This window comes from Cariama cristata, unplaced genomic scaffold (assembly GCF_000690535.1).
Source record: "Cariama cristata isolate BGI_N322 unplaced genomic scaffold, ASM69053v1 scaffold8455, whole genome shotgun sequence".
Classification (NCBI taxonomy): domain Eukaryota; kingdom Metazoa; phylum Chordata; class Aves; order Cariamiformes; family Cariamidae; genus Cariama; species Cariama cristata.
Window position 1 is genome coordinate 2,821 of NW_009619181.1, and position 23,715 is coordinate 26,535.

General features: G+C 39.7%; 1 protein-coding gene across 1 annotated transcript; it reads right to left on the reverse strand.

Moving 5' to 3' along the window:
* Positions 1 to 661: 661 nt before the first annotated feature.
* THRAP3 (thyroid hormone receptor associated protein 3) lies at positions 662 to 23,145 on the reverse strand. The gene is made up of 11 exons (XM_009701135.1): positions 23,060 to 23,145; positions 15,171 to 15,332; positions 10,628 to 11,533; positions 8,455 to 9,192; positions 7,205 to 7,377; positions 6,708 to 6,819; positions 6,374 to 6,458; positions 3,802 to 3,986; positions 3,001 to 3,193; positions 2,051 to 2,200; positions 662 to 883 (listed from the first exon to the last, which is right to left on the reverse strand). The coding sequence occupies exons 2-11, from the start codon at positions 15,305 to 15,307 to the stop codon at positions 662 to 664; spliced, it is 2,901 nt and encodes a 966-aa protein (XP_009699437.1). The 5' UTR covers positions 15,308 to 15,332; positions 23,060 to 23,145.
* Positions 23,146 to 23,715: the final 570 nt, after the last annotated feature.

The window sequence follows — 23,715 nt, forward strand, 5'->3', positions numbered from 1 at the left end:
GTTACATTAAAAAAAAACTTAAAAAAAAAAAAGCAGTTTGGTCCCAAGAAGTTAACATTTAGATGTTTATTCACATGCTTCATTGTTTTCTTATTTATAAGAACCAAAAATAGTTTCCAAAATTATCATTTAATTGATGTTACTACATACGTAAAGGCCTAAAATAAGTAGAGCATGAATTTAAAAAACTGAATACACAATAGGGGAGAAAAATTTGAACTGGCGAGTTAATCCCGACCTTTACTATTTCAAATTATAAAAGAGAAACAAAAATGTCAAGACTACTGGGTTAAGATGGGCACAAACCAAAATCCACATTGTCTTCAAAGCCTGTTACCAAAAAATTAACCGACCATTCAATAAGGTCACAGAGGAGAGAAAAATCTAAGATCTCACCCAGTACTTGACCTTATTCAGTCCAGAAGGTAAGTCTTTGGGAAGATACAGTCCACGAGTGGATCCAAGCATAAATGATTTATCAGTTCTAGTCCACACTTGGAGAGGCTGAGCTCGGAAATGCAGATACCTTCAGGATTGTTTCAGAGCTTCTCTCCGGGGTTCTGCTCAGCGCTTTGGGATCGCCCTGACAGTCTCCAGCACTAGGATCGTGCCGAACCCCTTCCCTCCGGCCAGGGCTCTCAGAAACAGGCAGACACTGCGGCTATTCAGTCGTCGTCTGTAAGGCGTCCTTTTCCTCTCTGTTTTCTGTTCCGCTCTCATCATCTTCGATTTCTCCTTCTTCTCCACTGAATTTGTCATGAGCCCACTTGGGGCTGGTGCTTGACTTTCGGAACATGAAGCGACCTCTTCCTCGGGGGAAAGCACCCCGACCACGGCCTCTGTTCACCCACTTGTCCGCACCTTCGCCCTCCCGGTCATCGTGCTGCACAGGAGGAAGCCAACATCATCAGGTGAAACAGACTGACTACTCACAATATAAGAGCAGGAAAACTCTGACTTGTGAGACGCAGCCCCACAGCACAAACCAGATTACCACGTTTACAGCACGGTGAACACGGCCATCTAAAGAGAAATACTGCCTTGCCTTGGGGAAGAAAGGCAGCAGACGAAGGCAAGAACACACAATCGCTACACAGGCTCTTGTGCTGGCAATCTGTCCTTGCTGACAGGGAGCTCTCTGTGGAGTGACGGGTGTCTAGGCCTGGAGTACCACTGCTGGTTCTGCAGCTCCGTGATGTAGATATGGTACACATTTCCCCTTTATTTAATTCCCAATCAAACCACTTGGGCAGCTTCAGTCCTTATTGCTAGGTACTCAGGGAATTTTATAACACGTGCTGCTTTCAGGAATGCTTTGCATGAGCTAAGGCAGATGCAATTGGTACAAGATGACACAGACCATGTCACTGAGCTCAAACTGACCCACTTCTGTACATAAAGTGCAGTGTAGAGACTGGACACCCCAAACAATTACAATTCTGCCTTCAACAAGATCACAGAAATGCAGAAAAATGTAGTAAAAAAACCCCCAAAATCAAGGCTTTCTTTTTCGAGGTATAAGACTGAAATACTGCATTATTTAATGAGAGGATTAGGGATCTCAAGTACCCCAAATCAAGAAGAGAAAAAATGAGCTAGTCTCTGTTTAAAACTACCCTTCTTTCAAAGAACACAGTCACACAGTGTTTTCCTAGATTAATGCCTGTTAGTATGGTAGACTGCTATCACCAGAAATAAAAAGGAACAGCACTAACCCATCCAGGAAGCTGGACACTTTATGGGGATGAAAGAACCAAGAAACGTAGGCCACCTGCAACACAGACTAACAGCTTTAGGCTGCGTTTTCCACAATACTGTGAAACGCATGCTCTTTAACTGGCCTTTAGGATTTAACTTAATGGCAAACCACTCTACAACGAACAGAAACAAGTTCTCTTAGTCATGAGTCAGAAGTTTCTCGGGAGAAAGTGTCACATGAAGCCTTAACCTGGTGGATTAGATAATGACAGCTGATGCTTTCACCCCTAAAGCACTTAAGACCAGATATACCTGGAGTGTACATAGGTGTTTCAGGACTTAAGACACGTACCAAGTAGTACTTCTTGCTCTTAGGTGTGTACTCTGGATCCCACTCCTCATCTCTGCTTCGCTTCTGGAAGTCATTGTTGCCACCACTGTTGCTGTTATTGTTGCCTGAAAAGTTGCCTCTGCCCCATCCTCTCCCTCTTGCTCTGAACTGCTGCAACAGCAAAACATGGAATAAAACCAAAACGGTTGCAGTGGCAGTACCCTCCCACTCCCAGACAGCTTTCAGGGCTACCAAGAGAGACAACATCATTTCTCTGACCATCCAAGAACACCTTTAACCTACCATTAAAATAACAGGTCAGTACATTTTAGGGTTTTCTAGCTCATGTGATCACACAGTGTATCAGTTTCTATAATGTATCTATAATGATCATGTAAAGGCATTTCCAGAGCACCAAAGAGAGAGCATCTGACAAATACAATACGCACACAAGACATCAACGGAACTAAGGCATAAGAATTGCACTAGCTCATCTGATCACACAGTGTATCAGTTTCTATAAAGCTGTTTAAGATCATGTAAAGGCATTTCCAGAGCACCCAAGAGAGAGCATCTGACAAATACAATACGCACACAAGACATCAACGGAACTAAGGCATAAGAATTGCAAACAATAAGCATGGTTACGACCATATGAGTCACTTTGGTAGTCTAACCCAAACTGCCTGACGCACATCAGGGTTCCTCAGCAATTACTAATGCACAAGAGCTTCCAGGCTTGATTCTGCTCCACACATCCTGAGTTCAACTGCCCAGACTATGTTCTCAGCACCCTGGTTTGTGCTCCAGACCTGGAGCGATCATATCCTGGCTCATCATCCACAACCAGACAATGCCTTTGGGGTTTCTCCTTTACGGTATGCTTTAACTGTGAAAGAGCAATACACAATGGCCACTTTTTGACCGTCTGGGAATCAATATTTGGGGTGGGGGTCGTGGAGAACACTTACAAAGGTCCCTCTAGCTCTTCCTCTCTCATTTGGACTGGTGAATTCTTTAGTCCCAAGTCGGGACTTGTCAAAGCCTGTGGCGCTTTCCTCCCTCTCCTCAGTCTCCTCAGGATATTCCTCCGCTTTGACTGAATGAGAGGACCGTGAAGATGACGAACTGGATCTGGATCTCTCACGTACCCTTCGGTGTTTCCTGTTTCAATGACAGGAAATAGAGGTGAGAGGGACACAGACAGGGTTAATAACTCAGTTGTGACTTGTTTTCTACCGAACCATTTCTTTATCACTCCCCTATCAATGCAATGCTCTCTTTTTCCTACTATAAAAAGGAAAAGTCATAGTAAGAGCTCAGGATCAGCTACAACACAGATCTAACACAGCTCCCAAGTCTTCTCCAGAAAGAACTTGTTGCTTCTTTCTAAGGTGGCTACACCATCTACTACAAGATAAGCACGCATCTACAGAGTTTTAGCCAAACGAAAAAAATAAGCTAACAGAAAAAAATTAAATTAACATTAAAGCAAAGTCATTTAAACATGGCTGCTCTCTATAACACAACAGGAACAAGAAGGAAAAATTACTCACCCATTCTGACACATGGAGCCTCCTCATTTACCTTTAACTATTACATAGTGCTTCAGATAGATATAATGATATCAAGACAACACACAGAGGTATAATTCACGCCACTGAAGCAGTTACGTCAAAAGGTGTACAACTGTATGTACACAGTGTCATCTCCAACCTTAATAGCAGAAACATGAAAGGCAGAAGGAAATGGCTATTAGGTTTCCTACATACTTTTTCTTTGAGCCTTTGTGACTTTTCTCCGTTTTCTCAGTTGATCTTTCCCTTGAGTGGCTTGAATCTCTCGAGTCCACTGATTCTCTGGATTTATCGCGTTTAAGATCTCTTTCCTTATGTTTTTTACGGCGTTCAATATCAAGGCGCAGGTCAACAGGGTCGTCCTTATATTTCCCTTCAGCCTACACATGCAGGGAAGAGGGGAGAGTTTAGTACAAAGGTTTACAGTGCACGAGTTCAGCACCATTACTTTGCTATTGACTGCACAGACTTCTGGAGAACAGGAGTTTATCTGAATACTAATCAATAATCTGTTTTAAGTTGTAAAATAATGCACTATTAAAATAAGTTTTCAATTGCCAGAATTCAATTTTCCTACTGCTTTTTGACTTTTATTCTCCTCTTTTAAATAGCATTAGTATAGATAGGCTGGTAATAGGGGAGGGAGAAACACGGAAGCTGACACTTATTGTACACCACAGCCAGTGAGAGACAAGAACAACTTGGAAATCCAATCCAACTGATTATGTATCAGAACTACAGCATGTCAAGAATGTCTAACAGCCCGTGGACGTTTGTTACTGAACAGCAGCATGCTCGCTATCCTGCTGACGGACATCATCTAGCAGGGTGGAAGGGAATTTTAATCACCAGGTCTGGAAGCAGTACTTAAGAAAAAGCAAAAGCTGTTTGCTGCTTGGAGATACCCAAGATCGTGATTACTGATCAAAGTGGTAAGAGATGGAGGTCACTGAAACGCAGCAACCAAATGCATCTGGGAGAATGCCAACATCCCACTGATATGCAGCCTTTAATACGTCTGTCAAGAAGATTTACTCTGTGACAGACACCACCCATAGTCCTCCTTACTCCTTGACTAGAAGGCACCATGTGAAAGATGCCAAGAAGTCACCACAGACGAAGTATGCGTTTCTCCACACAATCCTAGGAAGTCCACTAACGCAAGCTGAGCCTGGTGTTTCACAAAGCTAAAATCAACCAGCTGTATGAAAAACACTCAACAGTGAGTTTGGTTTGTTTTTTTTTTTTAAAACACTCTTAATTTACAAAAAAATTCTGGTAATGCTTTCTTTGAGTTCTATTTAAATTGCTACTTAAATAATGGATTAAGACAGCTTCTTTGGAAAATGAGAAGTTGTGTTACCTGTGTATACTTTAAGATCAGTGATACCTGGATGAGATTCTGCTGACTGCACATACAGGAGCAGCAAATTGACAGTTGCTGTGGTTCTGACAAACATTCAACTGAGTAGCAGTGCATCTGCAGGAAGCCTGTACACAATGTTGCTAGCAACAACATACAGCCTCCATGGCTGTGCTCAGCAATTGCTACTTTATTTACACAACACTGATCTTGGGAACCGTATGACTTGATATGCAACATACATCATATTAATCATCTTGAATTAAATACAAAAGGATTAGTAATTCTCTAGCTATTAAATTTTTTACTTACATGAGTTTCTAAACACTTTTTTGTATAAATAAATATGTCAAATAACGCAGGAGTGAGAGCAGGCGTTTTGTTTTGGTATTTTGCTCTTCTACTTTCCCCAGGCAAAGAGTTTTAATTTCTACTCTGAGAATAAAACTGCTCCCAACACGATGGATGACAGATAAGTGACAAAATCAGCAGCAGCTCCCTTATGTGGTACAGCAAACACCTATTTGGGTTTGTGAGGGCACGTCTGTTTCACGGAAGGCTGGCGAGCTGTTTGGAAACCACGTTTATAATACACTCTGCCAAGCTGATGCTCAAGAGTTCAGGCCCATCAAATCCATCTCACCATCGTCCATGTCAAGCCACAAGTGTGTTTGGAAAAAATCGAAAACAAATATGAAACAAGTAAGGTTTCTGCAGGACTGTTTAAAATCTCTTCAACGTTCAACGTAAATATGTATGAAGGTGAATAAACAAAGGTTAAAATCCAAACATTTTACGTTAAGCCGTTTTTATGACTGTTTACAGTGAGTGCGATGGCTTAACATTCATCTACTCAGAAAAGCTAATACACTAAATTCCAAATGGTTTGGATCTACTAAAACAAGTGCTGAATGTTAAAGTAACAGCAATTAACAGAAACGGTACAGTAAGTTGTTAGAACAAAATTTATAATCTGCTTAATAGTGTATTTGGTTTAGATAAGTATTTAGTTTTACTTTCCTCTTTTTGACATGCATGTCTTTTTGAAAACATGGTTGGAAATATCGCATGTATACAATTGATTTAATAATACTTACAAGCAGAAAAATATCACAAAAAGTTTCTTCTCTCATCATGGGCACTTGTTCCAAAAATCCTCTCTTTTTTCTCAAGCTCACCTCAATTGACTTTGGGGTCATTTACCATAGTCTAACCACTTCACAAAGGTTGTTGATACATTTTTAATAAAAATTAACCCTTTGTAGTTCATTTTTAGAATTATGCCCATCCTTAAAAGAAAAACACAAACTTAAGTAGAGAGTAATTTAAACAAAAACATCACTGTTAAGTTCATGCCCAATGCACTCATTTTGTTGAATTAAACTAATCAGTGTAACAGTTCACCTTGAAGCCAGGATCTCTGGAACTTTTCGTTTCCTCTTGAGAGAATCCATGTTTTCTAAAAGTACTGGGAGATATATCTATCCTCCTGAAAGTAGAGAAAGTGCACAGATATAATCTTGCTTGTAAGAAGAATCTGATGTTTTTAGATCAAAAGTCATTCAAAGACAATCAATATTTCCAAAGATACTTAAAACTCCCCACATTTTCCCTTTTTTTTTTTTCCCCTCCCTAAAGCTAGTTATATACTTGAATTATTCCAGAATTATTCCAGAGTTTGAGAGAAGGAAACCTGAAATACCCCCAAAATGTTAAGACAGTGTCCAATGGCACCAACCTGTGGATTTCAGGGCTCTTCTTGTTTTTAGCTGCATCTTGTTCCATTCCTTTCTTTAGATACTTGGTAAAGCGTTCATTCAGTGTCATTCCTGAAGACCCAAAGTGATGCTCTGTTGGGGGTTTGAGTAAACAATGCCAAAATATTAATACCATTTTTGTAAAAAGACAAAGCACATCAGTCCTACAGCTTGGTCAAATTCAGATGTCAGACACATGAAGCACACTGGTGAGTCACAAATTCACTAGAATACACAAATTCTAAGTCACAGGCGCTATGAATATTGCTCAGGTAAAACCAAGAATGCCCCTTCCACCGTTCCAGAAGAGAAGTTCTTTATGTAAATAAAGAAGACTCATGATCAGGCTGCTATTCTCATCTGTGGCATATCTGCTGGAAAACAACTCTTTGAGCATTATCTGGAGCGCATGAAACCCACTTATTTGGGCAAGGGAGGAGCAACCCTTCATCTGAGGATACATGGACTTCTGGCCTACCTCTTACATGATGGACTATAGTCACTATATGTTGAGCAAACAGTTCAGAAGGACTTCGCTGAGACTGAGCAGACTGAATATGATGGAAAATCGAACGAAATTCTTGTTCTTTTTTGTTGCTGTGCACCAGGTCACGACACAATTTGCGTTCCTGAGCCAATATGCCACTTGGACTAGAAAAAGAACAGACTACATGAAATAGAAGAACAGGTAAAGGGAAGCAGTTTAAGATGATTAATATTTCAGAATTTAGAAGCTGACTGCATTTTTTATGTTGTATTATGAAGGCAGCTAAGAACATTTGATAGCATGAGCAGGATGCTTATTTAAACATCTCTAAACTACACAGATCTAGGTTACTATAGTAATTCAGGTCACTTGTTATTCTGTATTTGGAGGGCTGTGCAGGTATTAAACCCTGACATCCTGTGAAACACAAGCCCATTCTTACACCACTACCTGGCTGTAATCTTTTGCTACTGTTCCTAAATTCTAGACGTTCAAAACCCACCTGGACGCAATCCTGTGCAACCTGCTCTAGGAACCTCCTCTGGCAGGGGGATGATCTCCAGAGGTCCCTTCCAACCGCAACCTAGATGATCTCCAGAGGCCCCTCCCACCCCCCCGCCATTCTGTGATTAACCTCTAACATCCCACAGAGTGTATTAACACTCGCTGGCTACTGCTGTACAAATGTATTTTCTGGAATAACTTTTTACTGTCTTAAGATCTCCTGAAGCAATGCTGAAGTGGCTTGCAAAGCTTCCTAGAGTTTCAGTAATGCTATGTTGAGACTAAGAGTAGTTAAACACACTTCAGAGAATCAAACGTCATTTAAGCGGCACTGTAACCTTACCACTAACTGTACCACTAAGCTGCAAGCAGCAAGAAGCCATTGAGTACATAACTCTTTCCAGAGCCTGCTGTAGCATGGAACCTAATGCAGAAGCATTTACATTCTGACCTAATCTTACACCTAGTTGTAGAAGATTAGGAAAAGTTGTTTAACCTTCATGTTGTACTTTCACCGTCTGCAAACTGGTAACCCCTCTAACCCCCCCCCACAAAAAAAAAAAAAGGGTGACACAGTATTATAATGCCAGAAAAAAAAATTAACATAAATGCAAATTGTGATGCAATATTATTTAGCCTTCTTCACACTTGGCAAGCATATGAGGATCTCATGAAGAGAAATAGGGTTAAAAAAAAAATTCACTATTTAGACTTCTCAAAAAATAGCAAATCCTTACCGTGCAAGATCTTCATCAAAGGAATCCATTCTAATATTGACCTGGGCCTCACGAGTAATGGAAAAGGATTTGCCAGGAGCTAGCCCCTCTACTTTGGTGCCTGGTTTCTCCTTCACCTCAGAAGCCTTCCTTGGTGGGGGGGAAGAACTTTTTTCCTGGCTTGATTTGTAAGTGGTCACTCTAAAATTCTTTTCAGGAACAAACCCCCTGTGACCTGGTTCAGCTCTCTTGGATGCTGGTCTCTCTTCTTTTTTTGATCTTTCAGAATAGCTCTCCTCCTCCATTTCATCAGGTTTCCTTTGCTTCTCTTTTCCAGGTGGCAAGAACACCACGCCTTCCCATTTTCCTGGCCTATCCTCCTCTTGACTTTTACTTGAAGTTGCTACAACTTTAGACATAAATTTGGGCTCATCATCAAATTCCGAATCTTTTCGGCCCTTGGCCTTGTCTTTCTTTTCCTGCTCATCTGTTTCCTCTTTGCCATAATGACTTTCCTTGTGGAACTCCGGGACCTTTAGCTTGTCAAAGTCATCCCGGAACTTGTAGCGCTTGGGCGACTGGCTGCCGCGGTATCCCTTCTCAGAGTCGGCTTTGGCTGCATAGGAGTCAGATTTTGCCTTTCCGTCTGTTGATCCCAACTCAGAGAAATTCCCTTTTTCTTTACTTTTTTCTTTTTCAGTATTTGTTACTTTCTGCTCTTTGTCTTTTCCATTCTCAGTCTTCTGCTCTTCCAGATACCTGTTCATAAAACAGACATTGCAATAGTTTTGTTATTAAAAAAATCAAAGACATTAACACTTCAGTTGAAAGCAGTTAAATTTTTGAGAACATCAAGCTATGCATGTACAGAAGCTGTCTCTAGGCCCTAAAACAGTTACAATGCAAAGTAGATTGCTCAGCCTGGATTTACACTTTTAGTTCTCAATAAATTCAGCAAATGTAGAAGAAAATGGATATGCAGGAACTGATGAAATGAGGCTTAAGAACAAATAGAAAACAGCTTACCCACAGATTCATTTTAAGGAAAATAGTAACATCTTACCCAATCGGTTTATTTCCTTACAAACCTGGTTCAGGAGAACAACACATCAAAACTTTCAAACTGGGCTGTTCTGCTTTAAACAACACACTGGAAATAAAAGCCTCAAAAGCTACTTCAAATTTTGGGTGCAAGTTTCATAGGTAAGCTAAATATTTCATGACAGACTGTAAATACAAATAAAAGCAAAAAGGTTAACAGAGGAGAATATTTATTTTGCTGGGAGAAGACAAAACACTTCTAGTGAGAACAACAATTTAGCTAGTTTAAAGCATCAGAATTATGTTTTAAAGCATTCATTAAGCAAAACCCTAGCTTTGAGGAAACAGCAGTAAAGCCCAAAGACATTAGTTCAGTGCTTTGGAAAGCCCAAACAAGAGTTATAGCCTTTTTTTTTTTTTCCCCTCTCCATTTCAGACATCCTTGACACAGAATCAGTTCAAAATAACTTTAAAAATAAGAAAATATTTAAAAGTATTTGTGAATGCTACTGTATCTTTCAAAACAAAGTATCACATTCAGACACAAATCTGCACTGGACTAACTAAGCAAGCAGAAACACTGTAAAATGGTGCCTTCTGTGTGGAAGGATGTCTTAATTTTAGTGATGATCTTGGTACTTTAGTTTCTCATCCTACCCACGTACATAGGCACAAGCACTGCACCTACACCTGCCTTAGGCTGTTTGCAGCAGGACATGCAGTAAGATTTAATTAAATTTTTCTGATTTATAGTATTTAATGCAATTCAAGAATGCAATACTAAAAAAAAATGTCTTTAACTGAAAAGTGAATAACTTAGAAATGCAAGCTTCCAGTGTGCACTGTTAGGTTGCCAAAAAATCTCATTGGGCACATCTTCACTTCAAGTGTTCATGAGCTGTGAACATTTTTGCAAGGAACCTATGCAATCTTTAGAACTACCCAAGTCAGAAAACTCCAATTTCCTACAGCGCAGGGCTAGGTCTGCATTTTGTTCTATAACTTAGACAGTACCAGGCCCAAACAGCTGGCAGCTTGCTAGCATGGCACCCTGCACACACACTGAGAACCCTGACAGTGCTCATGGAGAGCACCTACGCATGCAAGCTGGCTTGTCAAAAAATACAGCAGCCCAACAAAATGCATCACTTGCCTTTTTGAGAAGGCTCCTCCTCCAGGAGCTGTGGTTTCCTCCTTCTGAGATGTACTATAAATCGAACTGATTGGTGTTGGACTTTTGCACACAGGGCTCTTCCTTGTTGGGCTCAAACCTGCTGAGCCATGGTCAAATGGACTCTGATGAGGGCCTGCCTGAAAGGAGGTGCTGCTGCTTTGTAAAGCAGAGCTCATCTGTGATGGGTTGGAGAGTGGAGGGCTCGACTTCTGCAATGGGCTTGGCCGAGGAGAACGTCGCCTCACCACAACTGATTGGAGAGGGCTTTTTAATGCAGGACTGCGTTCCCTTGGGCTAAGTTCAGACACAGAAGCTCTCGACGCTGAACTTGTACCATAGGTGGTCATATCTTGCCATGGTTTTGATCCCTCAGATGCCTTGACGTCTTGAGCCGCTGCTCCTGAAAATGGCTGCTCCTTAGACTCATCACCCTGATTATCTCCTGCAGCCTGAGCTGCCCGGGCATCCTTGGAAGATGACTTTTTCTCCTTCCCGGATTTACGCTTGGAAGACTCAACTCGGCTATGATTTGAGGAAGATCGAGAAGACGATGACCTCCTTGACCGATCAGAAGATGACTTATCAGAATTTCTAGAATGACTTCTAGACCTTGGTGAAGGAGACCTTCTCTTGGGTGAACGAGAGCGTGACCTCCCTCTACGAGGGCTATACGCTTGGCGATAATTTTGCCAGTTTGACCTGTAATTCCCATATCCTCCTCGGTTATACTGGCCCCATGGATAAAACCCTCGATTTCGGCCACGAAAATAATATGGTCTCCTGTATCCTCTATTATGACCTCTGAAATCCCGGTTCTGATAGACTCTCGGATGGTTCCTTTCTCTGTTATGAGATGGAGAATATGATCTTGAACGAGACCTAGAACTGATAAAAGAAAAAAATAACACAAATATTTTAAAGTTTATTCTTCTGTCACAACTTTTTATTAAAAAAATAATTTTAAAAATTAATTTCTAAGCTTTTAAAATTAATTTCTTTGGTTTACCCTCATCCAATTGAGGTATTACACTTTGCCCTCAATAAACTGCAGTGGAAATAACTTGTATCTGCAATATCGTCAAACAAATATTTGAGTTCAGGATCATTGCAGAAACCACGGTAAGTATACATTGCTCTTCATTTTTCTAGGATGAACATGGCTGCTATCCAGCTTCAGAAAAAGTGACATATCTTAAACTTCCAACACTTTTACAGCTCAAGGTCAAGGTTATACATCTTAGATCTCCTCCACAAAGAAGTATTTCGTCATGCACGTCATGCTACTGTTATTGGAACAGATCCAAAATCTTCCTCTTGCATCCCAAGTTCTCATGTGCTTTTGAAATTCTGATAATCAAGACAAAACCCCACTTCTTTGCCAAGTTAAATAAATTGCTACACTTCAACATAAGAGCAGCAGTACTGGAGCAAACTGCACACTGCTCTGTAGTTTTAAGTCTCAAAAGGTGCACCCCTTGCCACAATTCAGAAGCTGGAGCTCCAAACAAGCGGGACAGCAGAGGGATGTGCTCGCTCTCCAACCTGACGCCGCAAGATGGCGCTGTCCAGTGTCCCTCTGCTCGCCTCCATGCCACGCAAGAACATTCATAAAGAACAGAACTGAACCCAGGACAAGTACAAAGCCTATAAGAATACAGATTTAAGTGGCAAAACATTAAGTGCTAATTGTTCCAATAGTCTCTTCCATTAAATTTTTGGAGCTGGAGTTGTGTAACTGATTAGAAGTCCCACTGTAGCTCAGGATTAAATGCCAGTATTTCACAGCTGTCGGAAAAACAAACTGCTGCTGGAAGTCTGAGATTTCAGTTAATGTGCATTAGTAAAACAGAGGAAGTGTCCAAAACAGTAAGTTTAAATAGAAAAGAATTCAAGTAAATAATATTAATTGAAACCATTTTCACAGTCCCTTCTTACCTTAGGAGAGATCTGGCTCTGAATCACTCACTGGTCATACTCCCAGAGACATGTATTTCTTCTACAGACTAGCAACGCACACCTCACTGCGGCCCCCTCTCCGCTTACACCCCAATCCCCCACAACATAAGGGAATACAACGCTGTATTCCCTAAGCGAAGATTAGAATATATGAATGCAGTCAGAGACGAACTTTAGTTCTGTTTTTATTTCCTCCACCTATCAAATACATCACAGTTTAGCAGGAAACTGTTTATTGATACTATAGTCACTGCTAGCAAGCAGTTTAATGGTAATTTTAACATGTGCTTCATCCTTTACATCAAACAACCAAAAAAATCTAAGCAACTTATCTGAGACAATTCCTCATTCAAACAACAAGAAAGGAAAAAGCAGAGGCAGACGGCAAGAATCAATTCTAACCAGCCCTATTCAAAAGCACTAAGAACACAGACCTTCACATATTTAGACAACTGCTGCATTTGTGATCAATTATCAGCAAGGGACCTGTTGTACACCTCTTCCAAAATCTGTCCTACCACTTCAGAGAGGCTCGCAGCAGGAAGATTTCACTCCAAAAGTTGCAGACTATTTACAAGAAATCTTTTTAGAAAAATACAGTAAACACTATGCAAAAGAAACACTGCAAGTAGTAATTCTCCCAACTCTGACAGCCCCTGTAGCTAGCCAGCTAATACACACTGCTCCAGTTCTAAAGCACCCACCATTTTACAATAGATAAAGATGAAAAATAAAGTCATAAAGCAAGCAAGAAATATTAGGCAGACTCCAACATGGAAATACAACGCAGAACAAACAGTAAACCTACCAAATGAAGAGTGGTGTATGCTGAAGTACACAATAATGGACTTTTATGCCAAGATACCACGAGACCTACCTCAGAGCATATCCTAGTGCCATACAAGATGACTTGTCTGTACTAACCCTCTCCATTTTGATTCTTTTTTAAAAAAATGAGCTATTTACAAAGCACAAGTAGATTCAGCAGCAGTGCAGAGGAAACAATCATGTTTGCACAGGGTGCCTTTGATTCCAACTGTCAAAGTCCCTTCATAGCTAGGCAGATACTCCCAAATGACCACGTATCTTCCAGCTTCCTTCTGCAAAGAACTCGATTTGACTCAAGTCTCCACCTCTAATTTAGTTTTGTCATGTCCTTCCCTCTCCAACTATACATTTATTAGAGCCTCTGCTTTTAACAACCTCTGTAATTGTTAACAGTTGCATGTGTTTACAGCCTAATGATTTTCAAAATACCTGTTATTAATTAGTGAAAAAGCAGCTGAACTTCATTATACCCAGTCCAACTGGAATCCTTTTGCCAGATACAAAATGCTTAGCCAAAACAAAACAAGAAAACAGATATCCTGATATCCAGAGAAGACACTGGCCTTTACCTGGCCTGACCAGAAGCAATTCAGGGAGGTAAGAACAACTATTATGCGTATTAATAATTTCTCAAAATTAACTGCATTGAAATTATCTTTATCTACTTTATCCACCCAGAATCATCATTTCTGTTAACAGACTCCTGTATGTTGAGGGGAGGGGCAGGGAAACAACAATAAAAATTGTCCCTGCCTTTCACAGCAGTATCTTGAACTGACATTAAAACTTCTCTGACTTAATTTTTAGAAAGAAGGGGAAAGCATGCAACATCTGCAAAGGCCCCTCAAGTCTGAGACCAATTACATTAAACACTTACAAAAAGCCAAAGATGTTTAACAAAACAAAGGAGCATGTTTTGCTATGGACCTTCACAACTCTTCTTCCCCACTGCCTATGGAACACACCCTTAAACTCCCTCCGTTACAGCAGTAAAGCAAATACCTGATCAAAAGCAAAACTTCAAAATAACCTCCAGTCAGGATAAAAAACTATGATTTGTTGCAGTTTGTCCTGCTTTGGCTATTTCAAACATCATCATTAACCATGAGTACTTTTAATAGAAGAAACTGAATCTCAGAGACCCTATGTACTTTGCATTAGGAAAAGCACAATAGACTATCTCATTACATACAGCAGCAATTAAGAACTGCAGAACAACATGAGGAAAAAAAGCCCACATGCATTTTGACACAGGTTTCTATTAATACATTTGAAGAAAAACAAATTACAGAAGTCTTCTCTGAGGGCCCAGTCTAAAAAGGCTGTAACAACTCCACTGTGGACTGTATCCCTTACCAAATGACCTCTACTAACAAAAACACCTTCTGATTTAACTGTACATTCGAGTATCTGTTAGTATTCACATTAGGCGAAAGAGACCTGCACAGAGAAGTAAAATTATTGTTCACCAAAAACACGCTGAAGAGATTAGATTAAGGGCTCAAAAGTAGTATCTTGACAATGCTGATAAACAGTCACAATTTATTCTCTTAGCTCACTGAAAACACTTCAAAGCAGCACAGGCTGGCAGGAAACAGCATAAGACACAGGACACTATCTGCCCTAGAATCTAATCAAAGTCTTTCCCTGGAAAAGAATTAAGTGACAAACCATCTGAACAGGACAGAGACGAAAAACACAGTTACAACCTTTTCGCCTCAGAGCTCCACGCGCTTACCTAAGTCTGCGTTTTCTTGATCGTGAGACAGAACGAGAACGGGAGCGAGATTTGGAGAAGGAACGTGAACGTGATCTTGATCCAGACCTCGAACGGGAAGAACGGGATCCAGATTTTGATTTGTTAGTTTTAGACATCTTTGCAAGCACCTGTCAGTTGTACCTGAAGGAAACAGGGAAATAAAAGCATTTGAAAAATTAAGTCATGCAACAGATTTGAGAGAACAGGCAACATCTGGCAGCCTGACAAACTACAGAGTGACATGAAGCTTGATAAGACTGGAAATACAAATGTTTGAAGTGGCTGCCTAATAACAGATGAATGGTTCTGGGCTCAGAACAGGAGGTTTATTTCAGTCCAAGGAGGAAATCTGCAAAAAGAATAAAAGGCTTTCAACCCAGAGTAGTTACAAATGTGAGTGCTACAGCTGAGAGTAGCAAGTTAATGCAAAACCCAGGAACAGGCAGAGGCCATGCTAGCTTAAGCAAGAACACCTTTAAAGAGACAAACCGTTTCATTTCAGTCACATTATCAATACAGCCAGCTGTCACTGGTTTAAAGAACAATGAAGAAATAAAAAGGCTTACCATCAAAAAAAGAGAGAAACCCATCCCCCAAACCCTCCTCTAAATTTTCAGAAGGAATCACGAACAAAAATGATAATCCGAGATACATGAATATAACCCTATTTGCACAGATCTGCCTCGCTATGAATGCTCAGGCTAAATCCTGGATGTACATGTCCTGTCTGCTTGTGCAGTTTATGCAGTTGCTATGATCAGTTACAAGCGTGTATCATCCAGTGAGGAGTTCTGTTGCAGCCAAAATAATTCAGACATCCTTCCAAATATTCAGACACAGAATAGATTATGCTGTAGCATTAAATGACTCAAAATAGCTATAATTACGAATTACCTGGGCTATTTTCAGGCACACATCCAGGTAAAGGTTAGAGAGTCCCTCAAAAGCGGTTTCAGGGAATACAGTTTGACCACACAATTGTTTCAGTTACACCCTACCTGATCTGTTTTCTTGTAAACATCAACTTTGTATCAACAAGCAAGCTTTTTCTAAAGGGTTTTCATCATCTCTTACCTCCAGGGAAAGAAAAATATTCAGGACTATAAATTCAAAAGGTGGAAGTGTCATATTATTTGAAGGCTGGTGCAACTTTTGCTAAAATTCAAGATGCTGTAATTTCTTTCAGCTGGTCAGATTTTCCTGTCAGTACAAAAGCATAATACCCAGTTTTGCAGCTTCCGACAGGGACCTTCACAAACTTTCCCCTTCATGCTACTGACAACCTCCTTTTGTGACCTCCCTTCCATGACGGGTTGTGAAAGTAAATCCAGCACGTCAGAGACCGGTCAGGAGAGCTCTGGTGCCTTTTCTGTCCAGCCTATTGACCTATTTAATCACTGTATCCAGCCATGAACAAAATTCCTTACAATTTAAAATTTGATCATGCTGCAAAATATGCTCCGGCTTTTGAATCCCTGTTGGTTCCAGTATAGTTCTTTAGCTTAAGTGGAAAATGCTTTGGCCCTTGACTTGGCAAGCAGGAAGGGGACTACACTCCTTCGCTCCTCAGATTAAGTTCCCAGTCTCCTTTCTATTTCCATTCCTAGAAACTGGAGGTTTCAGTAGTGGCCTAGGAAAGTGACTAAGCACTAGTTTGAGTTAAGTGTTTGGATTGCTGTGTATTCCTCATTAGCAGAGGTACCTGACGAAGCTGAGAAGAAAATCTGCTCTTTTTAAACAATACATAAGTTTTATTCACAATATCAGAAGCAATTTATTTAGCATTTAACAGAATTCCTTAGGAATTTCTACAAGAAATTACATTTTCTCCCCCTCAAGGTTAGTAAAATATTGCATAGCTGTAAGTAATTTGGGCAGGAAAAACAAACAAACAAACCAACCCCAAAAAACCCAGTGTACTGGTAGAGTTACAGATCTGCTTGTATCTATGCATGTTCAACTGCAAAATTAGTTACTGAAAATGTTTCTTACCTTACTGACTTACCACTTAAAGTGGATCTGTATAGTGTCATTGATGTTTTGGAATTTTACACAGAATGCATGAAAAATTATACTATAAGCAGACAAAAGTCTGAATACACAGCTTCCAGATTACAATTGAATATATTTTTTATTTGTCAGGAAACATTCCTAGCATTAGCAAACAAGAATATTGAAGTGATACTCATAACTCTGCAGAGTTTGTTTCAGAGTTGGACATTTTCATGCACACTTGATCATGTTTGATTGATTTCTCTACAGATCTGTCCATCCGCACTCTGAGTCAAGAAAACAGAACTCACTCTCATTCGAAGCTTTAGGTTGCAACACCCACATTAGTGAAATGAAGGCCGCCAAGGCTACTGCAAGGAAATCTGACCTTAGTTTTAATCAGTGCACTGAAAAGGCAGCTTGCTATTACATTCTTCTATCCTCTTATTTAGGATTGGTGAGCTATCCTCATCCTTTCAAAAGCATCACTGGCAAGTCACTAAGACTTCCCGTAACATGAATCATTGGGGTTTTTGCCTCAACTAGTATTTTTTAAAACTTATTCCAAAATCATCCACCACTACGCAATCCCAGCTCCAGGTAGAGGTGGCACACCTATAAAGATTTAAAATTTGTCTTTGCATTTCCAGGATATGTCTAAGGGCTGTGTAGTATAATAAATCCAGAAGTAGAATTTTAGGTGTTTCTGAGCAAACAGACACTCCATCTGCAATGGTGTTAATAAAAACTTATTACTGGATAAACACAACACATACGTTTTTAACTAAGAGCTGGATTTTTATTAGTGTCTATTTATTTCTAGTATGTAATCAGCACTCCAGCTTTAAAATCATCAGATATGTTACATCACCTCTCATGTTACTTAAGAGAGCTCAGAATACCCGAGAGTCACGAAGGATCATATTGTAAAAATCTAATCAATGTTTTTAAACATATACAGCAGTGCACAACTGCCTGTGGCTGTGAGACCCCTTAACAAACCGCTCTGTTTAAGCAAGCGAAAGTCCTTGCTGCCCTAGGAGAGAATAAAATAAACACTGGGCAAGTACACGAGATCATGGAGTCCCCAAGAAAACCGAGCATCAGTAATTGTGATGGTCCAGAGAAAACATACTGTAAGTTATTTTAATTATTTATTTCAATAAATGCTAAAAAAGCATCTCTATTCATGAAATTAACAGAGGTATTTTGACAACAAACTGCCAAAACTTGAGCATCTGTGAAAAAAAACGTTGCAATGTTCATTGCCTACATTCTAGAAGAGGGAAAAAGGAAGACTGCTCTAGGAATTAGAAAACGGACTGTAAAGACAAAACTAACAGAGTATTGCATAAAAGTTATCAACAAACTTCTCAGTAAAAGTGACTAATGAATAAGAGCCAGGGGAAAAAAAAGGAAATATATCAGTACAACTTCACTCTTTTCTTCACCTACTGATTAAAAATAGCAACATTTAGGTATATAAACACAACCGATCAAGTACTTCTGCTGCTGTATCCATTTTAAGCAAATTCCAGTGGACTGACTTGCAATGTCTTCCCTTTCAGTCGCTCTCCAAAGCCAAATTACATATATGGTTACCAAATACTGCAACTACTGCCAGGGCACTTTCAGGAACAGCACAACACCCGTCACAGGAGCAACCGCTAGGAAAGTGGGTTGCTCATCATGAGAGCTGGTACTTTCCAGAAATGGGAGGTTGGTTTTTATTTTTAAAATCATGTTACATGTTCCTGTTCCTCCCTTTCACTATACTAAAGATGCTACATCAATTCAGCTGAAGTATTTTAATATATTCTACACTAGAAAGCATGCAAAAAAACCATATTTAATGTTTCCTGTTCTGTTAGGAAAAAATAGATCACACCAGGGATTAAAAAAAATCAAAAAGCACTATCACTGAAGAAGCAAAGTTCATTCTTATGCTCAGTCATTTTTCAGGGAAAGAATGCATGAAAGGACCATTTATAAATATTTCCTTTTAATTTACTAAATACATGTGTTGAAAGAACAACATTTTGCAGTCTGTGGGCCAAAACAAGCAAAACTTTAGCACAGTAAACACGGAAGAGAAGCAGAAGAAACAAATAGTAATAGGAACTACCAGAAGATACAGGAAGACGATCTAAATTGTCTCAGAACCAGGGAGAGCTGCTCCCAACTGAATCCTAAGAGGCTTTGATATGATAAAACCAGAAAAAAAGCTAGATTCTGTAAGGATATTACAAATACATCCCATAAACTGTGTAATTTCAGAATAGCGCTTTACTAAAGGACAACCCCATAGTTCAAGAATAAACTACACTTCAATACATTATCATCCATAAGCTACCTTTATTTACACTGAACTCCATATTGTTTGAAACATTTTAATAGACTAATACAATTAAATCAGCTTTCACCACCACTCTTCTCTGTTGCATCTCTTCTGAAATAACTCATTTTGGAAAAAAAAGCACATGGTTAGAGCTGACTGACCAAGTAAAAGTGGCAGTAATGCTCAGTAAGTCCTGAGAAGGCCCTAAAACAGATTTTAACAGTATTACTTGCTTTGAGCTGTTTAAGAGTCTTTGTATTTTACTTTGATCCACAGCACTTCCTAGCCAAACATTAGTTTGGTATGTGTGATGTGTGCCAGAAGCTCTCTTGTCTTAGAAGGTTTTTTTATGTTTGTCAATATTTTTGAACTTGATTCATTCCTAACATGTGAGGTAACTCCTACTAGAATAGAAACTGAGTTGCTATGCTCTATCAGCACTCAAAAGGTTAAACAAAGTAAATACTGCAGTCATTTCAGCTCCCATGTCTTAACATAGCAGTTGTAAACTTACTGTGACATACATTTAGTTGTTTTAAGAATTAATGACCGACTCAGATAAAACGTGTTCAGCTGGTAAGCAACAAAAAAACCCAAACCACTGTTCTGAAAGAATCTGTTCTTATAAAACATCCTAAGGATTACTCTGATTTTAAAGAAAGAGATGCCTCTAAATGAAGCAAAGGCAAACTGTGAAAGCAGTGGTGGCTGCTCGCCTATCTTACCATTTAGATTTTTCCACTGAATGTGATGCTGTGCCCCCAAAGCATGCACAGGCATACAGCCTCACAGAGGGATGCTGCTTTTCGAAACACTGGGAGGTAAAGTGTGTCTGGTCCGGAGTGGCAACTGCAGTAGAAGCATTTACACAGTGCTGTGGATGCTAACGGCAAGTCTCCATAGCAATCTGCTCTGCCAGAGGTCACATTTCCTTCCTGCTTACAGCTACAGAACTGCCTTCCCATGACACCAGCTCCACATCTACCTTGAAAGGGACAGTGTTGATCCCTGTTGCCTGATCCAGGTCTCATCTCCCAGCAGAGACAAGCGTGACTGCACACATCTGGAGGGCAGGTGCTCCTGGAAACATTGTCAGGAATTTTTAAAACTGGTTTTTTGGTTTATCTTTTCTCAAGACCCTGTTACAAACTGTCCAGCAGATCATCCCAAGCAGTGTAGTCTCACATCCAAAAATATCAGCAGTGATACCCGAGTGTCCAGAGTTTAAAAGTTCTGGTAAGCTATTACCCTACTGGAAAACAGACGCTTGACAGCTTGCTTATCTGCTGTAAAACTACACTGTATAACATACCTCATAACTCAACACACACCAAGTCTGAAGAAACAATCTGTATTCCAAATTAGTTTGCTAAATTCATTCATACCACACAGACTTAAAATTAGTTACGTTTACTGCAAGCCAGATCTGAAATCACTGAAGTTGGTCAGTGAAGACAATAGTCAATCTAACAGCTAGCTGTTTGGTCTGCTGAAAGTATATTGCCAATGTAAATTATTAAGCATTATAAGTTTTTTTAGAATCTTACTGTAAGAAATGTGGACATTTCTGCAGAAAACATGAAAATCTGCAGATTCCCATGTGCTGTGAGTACCACCAACTCAAAGGTGCAAAGTTCAGCTTTGTTTGAAAACGAGCAACAGCCAAAGTTTCACTGAACAGCAAGACTCAAACTGGCAAACAACTCTTCTTGGAATAAACTACTTTGAATCCTTCCTCCATAGTTTATGGAAAGTAAAGGCAGAGGGTTCGCTTGAGCTGTGAAAGCCATTGACAGCAATCAGTAACAAGTGAATTTGATTTCTCACAGGAAAACACTGCCATGCTACTTATATCCCCTTCTTGGCATCAAAGATTTTGCACCCTGACCCCAAAGGCATACATCTAGAACTCTTCAAACCTCCTTCTTCTGAAGGAAACCAGGCAACACAAGCTGATCAGTTCTGCATGTAATTTTAGTAATATTTATACAAGCTACTTCATTCTGGAAGCTCTTGAGCTGCTTTGAGATAACTTTTTTTTTTGGCCATGCTACAAATGGTGCCATTCAAAAAGGGAAGACTCTTACAAAGCAGGCTAATACAGCAGAGAATGAGTTCTGATCAAGAACTACAAGACTTTTGTCTTTCCAAAAGTGTTGCGAGTCTTTAACATCTATAAAGAAAAAGCAATAAAAACTTGGTTTCTAAGGACCTTATCCAAACAGGACCCATACTGTGAATTGTAGGCAACCCAAGTTATCTACCAAGTGAAGACAAAGGCCAAAGTCAACCCTCTTTGATGTTTAACAGTAACCTTTGTGGATGGTTTTCTGCAGAGATCCACTTCTACCTCTTAACAAACTAGAATGAAAATTAACATAGATGTCTCTGAGGATATTTCTGTTGATGTGCAGTTTGACTAAGTACTACCTTAGCAACAAGGCCCATGTAGAAAGTTCCCATCCTGCCAATACAATGAATTATTCATCTACATTCTAAACTCAATCCATGTCACAACAGAAGTTACAAATGTTCTGTTTTACAAGAATATTTTTAACCCAGACTGATTTTGTGACCCTATTCATACGAGCCCTACTGACAAATAAGGGGGAGGTGGAGGGTGGTGGTGATGGAGAACCAACAACCTGGAAGCCTCTCGCTCTCAAAATAAGTATTTCCTAAAATTTGGAGGCTATTTCAAGAAGCAAAGTTTGTCTTCTCCATTTCTAAATCCTCATGGCAATCCATCATACTCAAAGACGTGAAAACAATGGAAGAACAAATGCTCCTACTAAGCCACCACAATGGACTTTGCCTGGAAGACAAACTTTTATCATGAAACAGTGTCAGGGAAGTTAATGTTTTACCTGTTTTAAGTCTCCTGACAGAACTGAAAAGAACAGCTCAACTCTGCTGCACAGCAATGAAAAAAAGTCACTGTTCAGAGTCTCTTACTGCTGTACACTTCCACTAGCTACCACAGCTTCAGAATTTAATTATTCAGAATAGTTAAGGAGAACTTACGAACACGGAATCAAATCACTGCAACGCTTCAGCAGAAGAACAAATCGAGGGGGGATGAGACAGATGACACACAACATGGGGAGTTTAACACTTTAGATCAGTATGGCATTTAATAATCTGGCCAATTAAAGTATATAAGGGGAAGTAGTCCTTTTCTCCCAAAAGTCATCAGGGTGTAAATCCAAAAATCACTCAACATTCAGAAAAAAAAAGTAGGTACTACTTCTTCCAGGACATCCAAGATTAATTCACAAAATTGTTCCATTTTACCCTTATATTTACCAGTTATTTAGAAAGACAAGCCAAAACATTCCAAGGCTTGAGGCTGAGTCTTTTCTTCAAAACCTGTATAGTCCTTCTTGCACAGCAACATTAGCAATGAAAAAATAATTCAACTGATACAGTTTAACTTGCAGTACAGCCAGGATAGAAGGGATATAAGAAGGTATATTCCAAATCACAAGACAGGCAGTTTTACCACTTTTAAACATTTTATTTTCTATTGTGTGCCTACCTGCTTGAGCAGGTTCACACCTTGCACCCTTCAACAGTCAGGTTGCACCGTCTCAGCTTTGTTAATTATGAAATCAAGAAGTAAACCTGAAATGAGAAGAAAATGCATTGAAGTATCTTCATATTTACATTGTTGTACTTACTGCCATCAATGACCAACAGGAGTTGAGCTTCCTTAAGCTACCATCCAGTGCTGTGCCCAAAACGTTCATCGTATCTCACGTCTTTCAATAGAGCGCATACACTGCAAAAGTTCATCGCCTACTTCATTGTGAATTCTTTCATGTATTTTTATGAAGAACATAGTTTTTAAAACAGTTAGTCAAGCTTTCAAAATTTTAAGTCTACTTCTTCCATCCTTCATCCACCTCCCTTGCCCCCCATTCCATCTCCTGTTATATACATACTAATTGCTGTCATTACATCTGTATATCCGTATTGAAGTGATTTCTCTCAGCTCATTTGTATGGTCTTACGGGATTCAGGACTAAGGATTTTCCCATATTGTTAAAGAGAATCCACAAGCCAAGAGAAACAACTGTTTTTTTCTGATAAATTCATCCATCAGCATATCGCCGTCTTCAAAGGGTGCCACCAGTCCACTGTGAGCTGTTTTGACAGGTCTACAATTACATTTCAGTATCCTTCCATGCACTG

Coding starts and splice junctions, on each gene's coding strand:
- THRAP3 (XM_009701135.1), bottom strand. CDS start 15,307: ATGTCTAAAACTAACAAATCAAAATCTGGATCCCGTTCTTCCCGTTCG. Junction 9,193..10,627: donor GGAGGAGCCTTCTCAAAAAG/GCAAGTGATGCA, acceptor TTTTATGAACAG/GTATCTGGAAGAGCAGAAGA. Junction 3,194..3,801: donor CACAAAGGCTCAAAGAAAAA/GTATGTAGGAAA, acceptor TCATTGAAACAG/GAAACACCGAAGGGTACGTG.